General features: G+C 38.1%; 1 protein-coding gene across 2 annotated transcripts in view; it reads right to left on the minus strand.

Moving 5' to 3' along the window:
• Positions 1-487: 487 nt before the first annotated feature.
• The window catches only part of FAM204A (family with sequence similarity 204 member A), a 32,831-nt gene continuing 15,768 nt past the window's right edge, over positions 488-17,550 (minus strand). For both annotated transcript variants that reach the window (XM_021699828.1, XM_021699827.1), the window contains exons 6-8: positions 15,901-15,990; positions 1,188-1,294; positions 488-840 (exon numbers count right to left, since the gene is read on the minus strand). In XM_021699828.1, the coding sequence (XP_021555503.1) occupies positions 789-840; positions 1,188-1,294; positions 15,901-15,990 (249 nt within the window). In that variant the 3' untranslated portion in view covers positions 488-788. The remainder of the gene's footprint in view (positions 841-1,187; positions 1,295-15,900; positions 15,991-17,550) is intronic.

Raw genomic sequence — 17,550 nt, forward strand, 5'->3', positions numbered from 1 at the left:
TGCTTTCATTATTTGACTATGAAATATCAATTCTACTGCCTCCAATAAAGAACCAATAATTACTTTTATAACATTAAGATAATTAAAGTCGGGCGTCTGGGTGGCTCAGTTGGTTAAGCGACTGCCTTCGGCTCAGGTCATGATCCTGGAGTCCTAGGATCGAGTCCCGCATCGGGCTCCCTGCTCGGCAGGGAGTCTGCTTCTCCCTCTGACCCTCCTCCCTCTCATGCTCTCTGTCTCTCATTCTCTCTCTCTCTCAAATAAATAAATAAAATCTTAAAAAAAAAAAAAAAAAGATAATTAAAGTCACTTGTAAAGACAGTATCGAGACTTTCTTGCAGTTAAGACTAATCCATTATAAACAAATGCCAATCTTAAAAACACGATTCCAGAATAAGTGCAGTTACACTGGGTACAGATAAGAAAGAACAAGGAACTCACTGGCTATGCTACACCAAATGGATGAAAAGTAAAATTGATTTTATACTGGAGGATTCAATAAATAAGTAAATAAACAAATAAAGTCCTATCTTTTTTCCTATGTATGCCTAGAGTTCTTGTACAAATAACAGAATGCTCCATCTCATTCACTTCAATAGACTGAACTCTTTAGAAAAAGACTGAAAAGATTTAATAATCAACTCCCAAATTTTATGCTTATTTTTCCGATCTATCAGTTTCCTGACATAGTTAACATAAGCAGGTAAATCTTCTCAGTAAATTGAGCAGTTGAAGACTCAAGCAAAAACCCAAGTCAAGACTCAAGTGTCTTGAGGAACTCTGGCAAGTTACATATATCCCATGTTGCTCTTGGTTTCCCATCTCTTCTTTGCTTCAAACCTAAAATAAAGAACATAGAAATCTCAATTTATTTTGAAATACTTTCCTAAACATGCTTACTAAAAGTGCCACAGTAAAATAAACTTAAAACATTTTCACATACTCCATCGATGACAAAATAAATATCAAAAAGGATGAAGAAATGCCTCCAATATTTATAATATGACAAACATGCAGCAAAGACACAAAGAATAAAATGAGTAACAATCACACACAAACTGGATTCATATGATGTATTCCAGGAGTTCTGTAATCCCTATGAAGTTCCTAAAATTACCCCCATGCAAGTTTCTTCTTTTTACGGGCAACCTGTGAATTTTCAGTGTCCTTTTCGTCTCCAAACTTACCCCCATGCAAGTTTCTTCTTTTTTCGGGCAACCTGTGAATTTTCAGCGTCCTTTTTGGCTTTTACAAAGTTGTGGCAGGCAACCGCCTTGGCAATTTTTACACCAAGCTATGAATTACAAAGGAGAAAAACAAACAAACAAAAAGTGAAAAGAAATATTCCAGCTAATACAAGAATTACAGTCATACAAATACTTGAGAACTTGTGGGTATGAAAGCCGTAGCTACAAATTAGAAATTCTTATGCTCAGGCCCCCTTGAAGAAGCAAAGTAAACAAATGCACAGATGCGGCCCATATTTCCCTTACCTCCCACAGACCCTATACCCTGGTTGTACCAGCCTCCTGGATGGAAATCCTTCCCAAACCAAGGGCCCTTGAGGGTCCACAAGGATATGATGAAGATCTTCCAGCTATTCCAGCATTTCAGTAGGCCAAACAGGAATTTACCCCTGATAAGGCTGCGCAGACTGACAGAGACATCAAGTTTCTTTGCTCTGGGCTAGAATTATAGCAACTCAGTATGGTCACATCAGTTATCTCATGCTGATCAGAAGCTCTGATTGGCAGTCATAGATGTGATTAATAAAACATGGGAAAGCTAATTACTGCTTCATAAACGCACTTCGTATGATGGGCAACAGCTTTTAATTCACTGATAGAAAACAGAATATAGGGGGTGCTAAGAAGCGAGAAGGCTGGGCACGAGGACCACAGTACCTGTGTTCCCTCTGTGGGCCCCTCTGTTCCTGCTCAGCCTGACACCCATCTGCCCCAGTCTTGTAAGGTCCGATCAAAACAAAGCCTCCTACCCACCCCCCCACCCCCGCCCGAAGTCTTCTCTAAGTTAACCTAAAACAGTCCTTGTTTCTGTACTTCTCCAGCCCTTCAGCCTCTCTGCCATAACCTACAGTTTGCACACTCTGCTCTACACAGCTCTCTGGCAGCCAAACTTCCTCAGCAAGTGTCTCCAGGACAAGCAGGGGGATCTTCTAGTTTTAGAGGCTCTGATTTTCAAAATACCTGCCCATATGGATAGCTCAAAAATATCTGTTATGAACCCAGGTTGGACAACAAAGGCTAAAAATCTCCTTCTGGTGTTCCTTTCCCTTTCTATCCCTGGACTCACCCTAATGCACATGAGTGGACAACAGACATGGAAGAGAAGAAAGAAGCTGGAAGTCACTGTCAGATCAATGTGGTAAAGCCCGAGTTTTAGGGACCTGCTGGCCAACAGTGAGGCATCGTGGGCAGGTTAAGAGCACATGTATGAGAAGCCTATTTAGGAAAGTGAGGTCTGACATGCTTGACATTTCTTTCAGCTTATTCTGGAGAACAGTTTCCTTTAGGATGAAACAAACAAGTAGGAATCAAGCACTGCTTGGGGTTTATGAAGGACAGCACACACCGATTTCATTTTCCAGTCCAGATAAGAATATACATAAAGAATGGAAGCAACCCAACAATCAAACCGGAATGCTGAACGGGTCAACACCAATAGGAAAGCCACTGACGAAAGAGGGCTCCATTGTAACTGAGGAGTGCCCTTGAGAACGCAGACTGACCTCAGAGTCCCAAAATTCACACCAATAGGACCAGCACTCTCATCATCTCTTTTCACAGGACAACATTCACTCAGCAAATACCATGAGGGCACAAAGGCACTGTCTGGCCAGGCACTGTTCGGGGCGCTAGAAGTACAGCACTGAACAAAACCAAGCTGATTTTCACATCGGGGGCTAGGCAGAAGGGGCTGCTAGTGACATTAACTGTTTGACTGTTTCAATCCTGGCCTCCTTCCTTTGGTTGGCTGTCTTTTTGTTTCCAGTTCTTCATCATAGAAAAGTTCAGATAAGTCAACTAAGAAAAGGTTAAGAATCAAAGGGCTGGAGCGTCACCACCTAAGGATAAAATGCAACCAGAAAGACACTGTGGCTAATCTATCATTAAGATGGATTCCACGGAAAAACTATCCATTTGTCATAAACAAAATCAGGTCAGCACCTGTCAGGTTAGGCTAGCCAAAACCGCACCTCCCAAACAAATTCCCAAATCCCACTGGCTGAACTTTTATTTCTTGTTTCACTTCTACTCCGCCGTGGCCTGGCTGGGCTCGCCTCCATCTTGTGGCACCGGCATCTCAACATGTGACTTTCAAGTCTGCTGCAGCAGAGGAAGCGAAGGCTGGAGGGTCTCACAACGGCTCTTCAACGCTTTAGTCCAGAAGTGACACACATCATTTCTGCCCGCAGTCCTCTGGTCACGGCTATTTATACAGTTCCGCCTAGAGCAAGGCGGCTGGGAACATGGGGTGCTGTGGGCTCCCGAGAGGAGTGGCAGATGCACCTAATAAACTGTCCACTGTCATAAAACCCACCTTGCTACCTGTGTTAAGATGTATGCCATGTCTCTCCACATTCCTGTAGAGTATTTAGCATCTTCCCTGGCCCTTACCCTCCAAAAGGTAAAGTGTAGAACTCTGTGTTTTTCTATTTAGCTATATTCCCATGTATTATGTATCAAATGCGAATTTGATATATGATATAGTTTTGCCAAGTCTACCTCCCAACAAAAGTCCCATTTGGCGAGTTTATCTTATATTTAAATTGAGCCTATACTCGGAGGATAAAAGAAAAATGGTCTGAACCGTATCTGCCATGTACCATTAAGCATGTGAAAAAATTATTTTCTAAAACTGTTGTAAATTAAGAGGTAGCTTACATTTTTAACTTATTGAAATTTCCCAACATGGGTTTTCTGAATTGGGGATCGATAAGCCAAAGAGTACCTCAATGTGTTTGATTTAAATGGGACTCATCATCTCAACATGGTCACATACCCTAAGAAAGTAAAAGCTTTTATTTTCTGGCAACGTTAAGGCCAGGCCAGCAAAATCAGCATTAGAGTAAGGATTTAGAGCATACGTTCCATAAGACATAGTATAAATTTATTAAAAATAATTCATTAAAACATATAAAACACATATTTACACAAGAGGGCTTCATCATTTCTGGGGACTAAGTAAATATAATAAATGGCTGGGTACATACAGGTAATACTTTCAAACAGACCTGTTCGTATAAAAGGTATATTTTCCAACCGTATTTTGCCTTGGGTTAGGTTAAATGGAATGTTCTTCAACTGATAAACATTCAACAAGCCTGGTCTATGTATTTTACAGAAAGAATCTTTTAGCTTGTAATGATGATGAAAAGTCATTATCAATTTTGGGTCCTTCACATGCTTAAAATGTGTTTCACTTATTCCTGTGGAGAAAGAACAAAGAACAGAAATATTTGGAAATATGAAAGGATAATAAGATCTATGGAAGAGACAGTTGAGAAGAAACTCATTTTCCCAGGCAAGATGACTAACCCGAGTTCCCAAAGATAAAAGAATTATCGTGCTATGTCTCAGTATTACAAATAATACAGGCCAACAAGAATCTCCCTTTCACTTCTGTAAAATGAAAAATGCATCTTCATGCCCAAAGTAAACATCACAAAAGCTTGGTCAATGGTTTTCATATTTAAAAAAAAAAAAAAAATGTTTCGGGTCATCAGATAACTACAGCAACACAATGTGGAAAGAAAATGTTTAAAATGAATAAAAATATATACAGAATTTCTTGTATGTGTAGCCAAAGTACCAGCATTTTCCATATAGAACATCCAATATTTTGCTGCATTTTAATTAAGGTGTCTAAACATTATCACAAAGAACTGCAAATTGGTCAGAGCAAGCGGTAAGGAAAATTAAGCTCTAAAGGCTTTTTATCACCATATTTCAGGAACCAAGGGTGTAAAATGTTCTAATTTGGGATATATTAAAAGCCATAAAAGGTCTTTCAAAAAGATTAATGGTACTTTGCTTGGATTTAAGATAAGGGCTTTAGCTGGTTGGAAAAGCAGGGCCCTGGCTGGACCCTTGGGGCATTCATCTTTACAGCCACTTGGAAGATTTGTAAAAGCGTCTGCATAACCTCAAGCAAATGCACGGCGACATTTTTTTAATTCCTTTCAATTTTACAGGTTTAGCATGTGTAAATCATATTGGGTTGTAAAACAGATATAATGGCGCATCTTGTAACATAGTACAGATTTCTAAAAGACAAACTTTCACAATAAAGTTGGTTTTTCTTGCTAAACCTGCGCCATTCTAAAGTTTGCCGATAATCATTTGAAGCATCTGATGCAAACAGCTTAATCTAGCGTAACTGTACACTTCTTATCCATGTCATAAAATATTTTACTCATCTCAAAATTACTAGCTTGTAACAGATTTATGAAGTTTTCTTCCCTTCTGAACACTTTCAAGGCACTTATTTAAAAATACCAATTATCATACTTTAACTTTTTACGGAATAATAGGTCTCTATGAAAAATATTTATGCCATTCTCTTTTGTTCTTTAATTAAATGAAAACAGATGTTTTCTGAAGTAAAGCGGAACCATTACTGGAGTACTTAAAGTGTTAAGGTCTTTAATTTTTATATCAGTTTGGTCGACAATTCCTGATTGTCTTTACTCAAGCTCAACATTAATGTCAAGCAAGTTACCTAGGAGACGAAAGAGATCAAAGAGACAAAAACCCCTCCAATGTCTGATTAATCAAGCCTGCAAACAGCTTATTTCTTTTAGCCTGCATGCAAGTATGAAAATGAGATTCTGGGAGCCGAACATTGTGCAGATTTGTTCATTCTTATCAGAACAAAGCCAGCGGCAGCTTATTTCATGGATCATTGGCACTGTCATCAGTGCTACACAGAACGGGTGACAGCTCCTCATTTTGAGGCTTGAACAAAATTAGCAAAAAGTCGGCACAAATTAGCCTCTCATCTTTTTGGTAATATGACATTATTCATTTACTTTTTATCCAATTTTTAATTTTTTCCTTGTCAGCTATCCCTTTCTAGTGTCTCTTGCATGGCATCATAAAACGCCTTCGTAAAAACAAGCACAGAAACAGCCAAAGTTGAAATAACATGGAAAGTTCAAAAAGCAAATAAGAAAAAGCTCTTCCAATGACTGATGATGCTTTGTGTTTAGAACTTTCAAAACTCTGCACTAATATTGATAAATAGCTCAGAACACATGCAGCTAGGGAGTTTTATGAAGTTAGTAGTATATTTCAATAAAGAATATGACGTGGCTAATGTTTCACTCAAACCCCAATGTAATGTGGTGACGTGCTGTAGTAAATTTGGGGTGTCTGCATTGGGACTGGGTCCTGTCCATGGTCACACCTGAGATGCCAAAGCTGTGATGACGGCAAACAGGCCATGCTCTCTCCGGTCAACTTCTACATCAAGTCATTTTCTGTTATAGAAACAGACTAATTTCCCTGTCACCTTAAAATGTGCATTCACAGTTTACACATTTGTGTGCTACATCTATCTGTGTGTGTACAACTGTACAAACACCTATTACTTATTTTTATACCTCAACTGTCTAGGAGTTAAAGCCAAGTAGTTTTTATACTTCAAAGCATACCCCAACAAATCCTGTTTTTCAAACACATCACAGAGATATTTATATATATCCATATCATACATATATTGTGTGCGTGTGTACACATATATACACTCATATATGATACACCCTCCAATTTATAAAAATAATATGTGTTTGGTCCATGAGGTGTAAGAAGATATACTTTGATTCCTATACTCAACTTTGATTTCACAGTGAAATAGCTTATATAACACCTGTTTTAATGAGGACTATTAAGGCTTCAAATCATATGTAGATTACAGTAATCCAAAGGAGGGCGAAAAGATGTTATACTGTTGAAATTACTCCTGGATATAGACATTTATATTCAAGCAACTTATCCCATTCATAAGGGGAAAAAAGCATTAAAAAATTAACCATAAGCTGTTAGATGCTTTACACAGTCCCCATAAGAAAGACAGTTTTTTTTTAAAGAACTGTAGTACTGTTTTCAGCAATTTCTTTATCTCTGTTCTTCTAAGTAAGAAAGCTTATTAACAAGCTTTGAACTTAAAATCACATTTACAATAATGTGCCATCAACAGTTTTATAAGCTAATTAGAAAAAGATTAATTAATGACTGGCTGCTAATAAAATGGCAATCATGAAGAAAGAAACCAAGGGTGCTAAGCTTCAACTACCACCAATTAAGAGCTAATTACAAACAAATTATATATGTGTTTTGCTGTGGGCTTTAATTTACTAAAATGGTTTTAATTAAAAGAGAAAACATGCTGATTAATTGAACTGTAGAAAAAATCTACAGTATAAACTGTGCTTTGTCTGTCTCTTTAATTAGACTTGTAACATCTGAAATCTTTTCTTAAGGTTTGTTAAAAGCACAGATAAACATAATTAAAAGAGAGCATAAGGAACACCATTCTAGGTGATCACCCAATCATACTGAAAAGGTTAAAAGAAGACATCCTCAATGCAAGGAGATCTAAGTAGGCACACCTAAAACCTGAGAGGAAAACCCATCACTCGGCCCCATTTTTATTTTTCTCATGTTAACATGCTCCAACTTCAAGGCTATACACAGTTTTTTATGGGAATGAATATATCTTTAAACTCAATGTAAAGGAATTCAAATAGCTAGACCTTCCCTTAACTGGATAGGCACAGCTTATTACCCATACACTCTGCTAACGGTTCATCTATATGAAATTACTGAAATTACTTCTAAGAACTAAGAAGAACAAGGCTTCAAAGAATTAAAACCACCGTTTAAAAGCCCCCTGGACTACCCTCAGAGTACACAATGATACACAGAAGAACATTTAAATTAAAAAACCACTGAGAAATGACCGAAGTTAATGAAAGTCCATCAGTTCTAGATGATCCTTAACAAACAGTCCCCCACAGCAGAGAAGGCCCAACTTGCCCAGGTGGCCGAGCACACTGCTGCTGCAGAAGGCTGCTCAGGGAGGGAGGGCTTTGCTCTCCTCAGTGTCCTAGAGTCCTTTCCGCTGCAAATCAGTGAAATACACCACAAAGAAACTGGTCCTAAACTCTCCTGTCTAACTGGAAAGAGAAAACCAACCAACCAACCAACCCAAAAGAAAAAGTAAGGGACAGAAGGCAGAGCAGTAACATTTCAAAGACATAAAAAATATTTTGCAGGCATTAGATGACTTTGTATGAAATAATGTATTCTTCACCTACACCTCCTGGTACTAGCAACAAAAATAATATCCTTCCTATAAAAATGAAATGCTGAAATGGACATTTTAGAGTCTATATATATATATATATATGTAATTTAACGCATTTTATTGTGTATACCCAGTCTTCAGTGGCAAGAGATTGCAATAATTAAGAAAACAATGTACCTGCCATCCTTCTTAGAGTCACACGTTCCAATGATAAATTCTTATAATAGCTAATTGGAATATACATTCAGTTTCACATCTGAATGAACTGTTTTACCTTTGGAAACATGGTTGTTAAGATATTTCTACCCCAAAAAAAGTATTCATGAAAATGAAAAGAAAATAATTTTGCTCTCTGGATTACAGAATAAAAGAGCTCAGAATGACAAGATTTGCTTCATTGTAATATGTCTTTCAATTCATCTTTTTTTTTTTTTTGGTATGTAATGCAAACATATTAGAGCTTTCAAAATAGCACTGACGAAACTAACTTTAAACTTATCAAGTTTGACAGAATCTCTATTTCAAAAATTTAAACGAATATATCAATTCTGAACCCTACACATGATAATGTTCCAGGTACTCTGACGGTAAATCTGCCAAAATTGTATTATCTGGGGGGGGGGGGTGACTCAAGCTCTTATTCCATTAAGACAGCACCACATGTATATCAACATAAAACTAAAACCCAAAATGAAAAGAGTGAATTGTAGCCAGAGTCCTCTCAGAGAAACCAAAGCCGAACAATGCAGTGCACTGGAAAAATTCTGAATGCGAGAGCAAGTGCGGGAGCACTCACGGCATTTCTGAGAAAGGACCACTTCTTAGATGTGAACCTAAAATGCAGCAACTATCTCTTCCAATGTATATTTGCCCCTCTTCAATGAGAACGCCTTCAGATTTTTTAGGAAACTTCTCTAGAAACAGAGCTTAGGCTACAAATTAATAATCTCTCCAAATTAGACAGCATTTCATTTATTTACCTAGGGAAGAACACAACTCAATCAATTCAAACATTAGTTTTTTTAAAAAGGCCATTCCCACCTTTGCTATTTAAATATTAACAAACTATCCACATTTCACCATTATTAACTTTACCTATGTTTCAGAATCCGAAAATTTAAGTCGTCTTATTTAATTTAACAAAATTAAAATTTATTTCTCAGTTTAATTCATACTGCCAATGTAATGAATGCTCTTTCTAGGTTACACAAAATAATTATCATGTTACAACATGAAGTACTGATGTTTTCAAAGAATTAAGTTTAGTTGGTGCTGCCAAAGACCACCCTACTAGAGTCATTTACAGAAAAAATAATCTTTAAGGGCTTTTAGCTACACAAAGTTCAAACAAAATTCACAGGCAACCTCTCTTTCCCATTCATTTCTACTCTGACACTGTACAGTTAGAACTGAAATCAACCTGAGCAATATATCTAGTTAATGTAGATGTGATTCATTCCATGTTGTAGAAACTCACTGCTGCCAAACCAAGGGGGTTTCATTTATCTACAGCGGACTAACGTGAAGATGCCTAGAGAAAAATTCTCTTTCCAAAATGTGACATTCAACCTAAGTGTTGCCTACTTAATTAAATTTAGGCTTTTAGCACTTAATTTTAAAACATGCTTCTGCTGACTTCTATTAATTGGTATAATCTGGATTATAAAAATGATAATGTGTCAGAAAAGACCAGTACCAAAGGATGGAATTTTTAAGGATCACTATCAATGAATGGAATGTACTTCCAATTCAGGCCTTAGGTTAACAAGCCACAAATATGCTCAGATACTTTGTGTGTATGTAAAACTGATATATTTTTTCAAAAACAACTTTTTTTTTTTAAATTAGAACAGTTTCATCAATATGACACAAACCCAAGTATATTTTTCCGCTCTCTCTCCTCCAAGATTGTTAACGACAAAGAAGTATTTAATCAACAGGAGGGACAGTCCCAAGGCGACTACGTTACTACATGGCAAAAACCAAAGATGTTAGCAGAATCTAGGCTTCAAACATATGAATTTGATCTGTTCCCTCAAACCAGAAAATATATATCCTAGATGTGATCATTAACTTAAGGGAATGTGGCTCTGGAAAAATGTGTATTTGCTATGTCACGACGATAGTGCACGGACAAACAGCATACCACTGTTTTTGTTTTTTGAGGAACTATTTTCAAGACTCATTCGCAGGCATGGTTCTACTTTTGGCTTCATTTTTTTCAATACTGATGCTGCCCTATTGGTTTCACAGGCTTATAAATGTTAAACATCAAAAATTAGTTTCACTTATTATGGTTGGAAAAGGCTTTAAGAACTCTGGGATCTGTGCCTCTGAGCAAAGGCTTTATCAGCAGGTCCCAGTCACTGCTTCTTGAAAAAAGAAAACAGAACTGATTAAAAACCAATATACCTGATTTCCAAAAGGACACCTACCATGCACGTATACAGTTAATTCATAAAGGGTTTCTGCCCCAAACTCACAATTACTTACTTCTCAAAATCTCATCTCTCATATCCATGGTGATTGGCACCAAGGGGATAAATACGAAAAATTAAATCTCAAACTAAACTATTTATTCAAGAATCCCATCTTGATTACTTTAGCTATTCTTCACGGGTGTTTAATGAACACGGCATCAGTATCTTTCCAAAGTCTGTGTCTGAACAGCAAACACTTTCCGGATGTTTTGCCATTTATACAAGGAAAAGGATAGAATACATTTTATTTTTTCTTTTAATCAGAATTCTTTAACCCCACACTAAATAAGTTTAATTTATTTTACTACAATCAGGCATTATATTCGTACGGAAGTAAAAAAAAAAAAAAAAAACTTGAGAAAAATGTTTACTATCCTTGCAAGTGATAAAAAAACCCTTTATTTCTGAAGCAATCTCATTCATCATAAAGGTAATAGGAAATAACACTCTTTAAAATGGAAAATACCTAATCAGTGCCATGCAATTCACATTTCTACAACAGCAGTGTAACAAAACATAAAAAAAGAAACCTAATATCCTCAAAGAAAACACACATCTCTGAGGCTGGTAAGGAGCTACTTCTGTACATTCTGACACGCAGCTTCCAATGGCAGAGGAAGGAAAGCTCACGAGTGATTCCTGATGAAGCAGGTAAGGACGGAGTTACATGCAACTGCTGGTGAGCACAAGGCCACGGTGACCCCATCCCCTCCCAGTGCATCATTTAAAAAAACTATATCCAATTCTCAACTGTCCAGGTTTTACTGCAAGATTTAACATATACATAAAAGATTATATAATCCAATATCTCATTTAAGACAAATTTTAGGTCTGGTTTGCCAGGTAAAGATGAAAAGTACAATTAAATAATATTTTACAAATCTAGTTTGGCAACCACCACAATAAGAACTGTCCCAAACAGTAAAAGAATCAGCAGTGGATGCTAAAACTAGTGGGTAAAGTATAATGACAGAGAGAATATTTACATAGTCTCAAATTATCTCCCATCTCTCCATGAGATACTTATTAATTACATACGGGAAAACAGTAACATTATAATAGTGTGGAGAAACCTGGGGACACTGCCTTAAACCAAAAACTCAAAAGTAACATCATTAATAAATGGGAAGAACAGAAATCATGTGCCTCCTGATATCTTGCATTGAGAAGGACACAGCATCATTTTTGTGATATTCCTGCCAAAAATACATGACGAAATAGCAGACAAACCAAAATTGAAGGACATCCTACAAAATAACTAGCCTTTACTCCTCAAAAACGCTAACGTGCTGAGAAATAAAGACAAACTGAGGAACTTTCCAGATTAAAGAAGAATAAAGAGACTTGACAACAAAATGCAATGTTCTAGACCTGGAAAAAGAAACTCTTCTTTCTGCTTTAAAGGAAATCAGTGAGACATCTGGCAACTCCAAATGAGGTATATAAATTAGAATGAATGGCAAAGTAAATGTTAAATGTTAACATCGTGGGCACCTAGGTGAAGGTAAACAGAAAACCTTTGCAACTTTCTGAAAGTCTAAAATTATTTCAAAATAAAACTTTTTTTTTAAATCAAATGTATGCAACTCTTAAAATTTCAGCATTACTAACTTTACCTAGAAAACACACAGAGTCTGCAGTAAAGTAAATGCTTCTCTCCGAATTCCCCTTGCCTCAGATGGGGGTGCTAATCAACAGAAAAAGACAAAAGGAAAAACAGCCAGCCATGGATGGGTCATGTGGAGCCCACATTTTAATGCTGCAGACTAAGCCTTGCGTTATTCTTTCTTGTTACTAAACCAACGTCTGAAAAAACTTACTGACCTGGAGCCTCTGGCTGAATCACAGTCACCTTGTTATTTGGTAGAGATTACAAAATACACAACTCTTAGGTCTTCCAAAAGGAAGAATGGACAAACAATGACATGGGGACATCAGTTTGTGGAGTCCCATGATCCTTGAGGGAGAAGTAAAGACAAAGAAGTCTACAGTGTTACTGAAAACAATCAGGAAGCCAAACCCTAAGGCCCTGCTGGTTTTATTATGCTTCTATCCTTAGCTTTCCTGGACTATACAGTCATCTCAGAGATCAGCCACATGCTAATGATACAGCATTTACTGAGAGCAAACAGTCACAAATACCCACAATTTTTAAAGGGATTCAAGAGACACCTGCTCAAATATGTGGCACAACAGGGACCTAAGTGGTACATTTAAGGACCGGTTCTCCAGAAAGTTTTGCTTCTGATCCAAATGAGGTGGATATTCAGAGAAAGCTGCCAAAAGCTTCCACACCTGCCTATTTAGATGTGACCAAAACTAATGACTGGTGTTGCTGCCCTATGCACCTTTCAGATTCTGAAAGCCCACTTATCCCTTCAGCCGCTACCTCCATCATATGTCCTATGTGCCCACCCCTCCCCATCCTTGCAGCCGTATCTACTTTACTCAATGGACTCTCTTCCAGCGCCAAAGCATGTCCCTCCCCACCCTTCTCTGACATTTCAGGGTCAACTCCCCAAAATTTGAAGATGAGATATACTGATATAATTTGCTATACTGTGTATACTTGGAGGTTACCCAAGAAACTTAACCACTACCTCTAACAACAGTTCTATGGAAAAGTAAGTTCCAGGTACCAAAATAGTACCAATAAACATTAAGTGCTCTACTGTTGAAGAGAAATTTTTTTTTTTTTAAGATTTTATTTATTTATTTGAGAGAGAGAGAATGAGAGACAGAGAGCACGAGAGGGAAGAGGGCAGAGGGAGAAGCAGACCCCCTGCTGAGCAGGGAGCCCAATGTGGGACTCGATCCTGGGACTCCAGGATCATGACCTGAGCCGAAGGCAGTCACTTAACCAACTGAGCCACCCAGGCGCCCTGTTGAAGAGAATTTTAAAGATGGTCTTTAACACAAAGCTGATTTGTAGAGATAAGTGCCAGGTAAATACCAAGCCAAAGAAGCCACTATAATAACTGCCAACCGATACTTAAATCCTATTGAGGTTGTGGTACCATTCAACATACTATCAAATTCATTTTATTAAAATGTAATAGGGGTGCCTGGGTGGCGCAGTCATTAAGTGTCCAACTTGGTTTTGACTCAGGTCATGATCTTAAGGTCATGAGATCAAGCCCCACGTGGGACTCTGCAGAATCTCCTTAAGATTCTCTCTCCCACTCCCTCTCCCGCGGCTCCCCCGTGCCGCGCTTGCACACCTATGCGCACGTGTGCTCTCTTTCTCACCAAATAAATCTTTAAAAAAATGTAACACCTAAATCATTCTATTTGAAAACAGAGTCATAAAATGCTATTATATCCAATGAATGTTGTAATCAATAAAATCAAAATATGGCTACTTTAAAGATGAAAGAGAACAAATGTCAAACTTAAAGCACAAGGAATATCATAAGCTGGGAAGGGAAGAATGAATCTTACAAGAAAAAAGTAAACATTAATTGTTTTTTAATGTCACTTTTTGAAACTGCCGTTTGTGCTACTTCTTGCCTAAGGCCTAAACTTAAGCTCCAAGCTTCATAATTTCCTGTAGATTAGCCATTTAATAAATAAGTACACATACACAGACATGTTACAAACAGAAGTATTTACTGTGACAACTGACCTTAAAGGCTTGTGGGAAAAAAGATAACTTCTGAATCCCGAAGCCTCACTTCTGGACTTGTTGATTTCCCTACATAAAAACATACACCTCCCAAGATACTTATGGACAGCACCCAAAAATAGGAAACAAACCAACAAACAGCAATCAATAGTGGATTTTTTTGTCATCAGTAGATGAAGAGCAAAATGGTGTTTCCACAGAAGAATATACTGAAATAGTTAAGTTCGTCACTAGTCTCAGTTTAAAACAAAAGCTCACCTGCAGGTGAGTAAGAAAGAACACGGCACGTGGCCAGCTGTTTGCACAGACGACTGACAGTGTCTCCATGTAATTAAACCCCAGGGAGTCTAGTTTAAGAGTAAAGTGAAGAACATAGGGATACACTAAGAAAGCTATGGTAGAACTTGTTCCCTAAAACGGACAAAAAGGAATCACAAAACACAAGAACAACAACAACACAACAATGCCAATATGAGCTCTTTATTCTACGTGTGACTTTGCCTAGTGACACCCAGCAGCAATGGGAGAAATATCCACCCCCCCCCCCAAAAGGTGCAAGTCAGAATCTTCTGAAAGCCTTGTGTACTTGGAAAAAGAATATTCAATGTATCTATTAGTTTCATATTGTAGACTATAAGTTTTAAAAAGCTGAACATTATTTAGGGCTGAGGGAAAAGTTTAGAATATGCAGTAAGAAAGCATTTGGGGAAGGGAGGGCAAGGAAAACCTTAAGATGTGACATTAGAACACACAGCTGCCTTCAGGGAGAGTTAAACCGAATTAGAGATGCAAATAGAAAAAGAAAGCTGGTCTTTTAATCATAACTGGCAAAAAAACTCTCTGAACTAGGTGAAATCTAGGGTTGAATATCAATCATGGATTATTTCCACCGTAAGTTTTAGACCAGAATAATTTAAAAACATTAAAGACAAAAATAAGGGGCGCCTGGGTGGCTCAGTTGGTTAAGCGACTGCCTTCGGCTCAGGTCGTGATCCTGGAGTCCCGGGATCGAGTCCCGCATCGGGCTCCCTGCTCAGCAGGGAGCCTGCTTCTCCCTCTGACCCTCCTCCCTGTCATGCTCTCTATCATTCTCTCTCTCTCAATAAATAAGTAAAAATCCTTTAAGAAAAAAAAAAAAAGACAAAAATAAAACCCAGCACTTCAAAATAAATGGCAGCATGAGAGGGAAGAAAATGGGCAGAAAGGAAAATCTAAGAGCTAATATTTGAGGGGCGCCTGGGTGGCTCAGTCGGTTAAGCATCCGACTCTTGATCTCAGCTCAGGTCTTGATCTCAGGGTGGTGAGGTTCAAGCCCCACACTGGGCTCCACACTGGGCATGGAGCCTACTTAAAAAACAAACAAATAAAGCTAAGATCGAATATTTGAATACCAAACTTAACTCATGGTCACAAAAAGAATGTACATTCATTTTAGAAAACTTGGAAATACTACAGTTGACTCACCTCTCGAGTAGCTAGCTGGTTGCTGAGTTCCTCAGCCTTCTCAATGTTCCACTCTTCCACAGCCTGGTCTATGCTCTTTTCAAGGCCTGACTAGAAAGCAAAGAAACCTAAAGCTTAAAAGCAGGAAAAAAAGGCAAACATTTGCTGGCAAAGACTATGTCACAGGTCTACACCGAACACGTTATATACGTAAATCATTTATTTTTCACGATGACCCCTGTGGTAGTTGGTACCACTCCAATTTACTGATGAGAAGGCCACACAGAGATACCAAATGGCTTATTCAAGGTCAGATAACTTCTTGAACTAAGATAAAGGAGATGCCAATACAGACTTTTAGGACTTCAAGGACTAGGCTTTCCCTTAATAACAATATAATATTAATGATAACAACAGTTAAAATGATGGCATGCTTATTATGTAGTAGACCCTAGCTTACTACTATAAGAAAGCTCATTTATCCTAACAACTTCACAAAATACTGTTATCCTGTTTTTGAACATGAGGAAACCAAGGCCTCAGACTCACTAACGTGGCCAAGGTCAGAGTCTGGAAGGGGTAATGCCATTACAGGACTCTGGGTTTGCCCAGAGCCCGTGCTCTCAACCACTGTTTTCCTCTGCCTCCTTTCTCTACTGCCCCTTCCTGTAGCTTGAGGCCCTCCTTCAACAGCCCCTCTAGTCTTTGACGACGGGTATTAAGTTGGATATCAAATAGGGGAAGAATGTTACATAAGAGAACAAATTTTATTTTCCTATGGAAATGTTTTTATTTACTAGGTGAAGATGCTTCAGGAAATCATAATTAAAATTTTCATGCGATTACCAAACAGATGAGGTAGGATTCATCATACATTTATGGAAAGATGCTTAGACTTAAATAATTGAGGTTAGCTTGTGGAAATAGTTACCACAGAAAATAAAAAAAATATTTAAATGGTCTAATGTATGCTGCTCACAAGAAAGTTTTGCCCTAACAATGGCTTAGCCAGTGTGTCCTCCGTGTTTTCAGTTCCCAATTTCTCCCTCATCTAGTAAAAGGGACCCTAAGAATGCCTCTGCCTGTCAGTGCACTGCTTGATTATACCCATTAACCAAGAGAAATTTTGTTCTTGAGCAGCCTCTGTGGAAACAAGGCTTAAAAATGCCTATTTACACACACACACACACACACGGAATACTAGTCAGCCATTAAAAAGAATGAAATCTTGCCATTTGCAATGATGTGGATGGAGCCACAGTGTATTATAAGTCAAAGTAAGACAAATACCATATGATTTCATTCATATGTGGAATTTAAGAAAACACATGAGGAGCACCTGGGTGATACAGTGAGTTGAGCATCCAACTCTGGATTTTGGCTCAAGTCATGATCTTGAGGTCTTAAGATCGAGCCCCATGTCAGGCTCCTCGCTGGGCGGGGAATCTGCTTGGGATTCTCTCCCAACACCCCCTGCTCACTCACACCCTCTCTCTCAAGTAAATAAAACTTAGAAACAACAACAACAAAACAGATGAACATATGGGATTGGGCGGGGGGGCTGTGAAACAAAGAGGGAAACAAACCATAAAAGACTCTTAATGATAGAGAACAAGCTGAGGGTTGATGGAGGGAGGTGGGTAGGGGATGGGCTAAATGGGTGATGGGTCT

The sequence above is a fragment of the Neomonachus schauinslandi genome, chromosome 6 (assembly GCF_002201575.2).
Source record: "Neomonachus schauinslandi chromosome 6, ASM220157v2, whole genome shotgun sequence".
Taxonomy (NCBI): domain Eukaryota; kingdom Metazoa; phylum Chordata; class Mammalia; order Carnivora; family Phocidae; genus Neomonachus; species Neomonachus schauinslandi.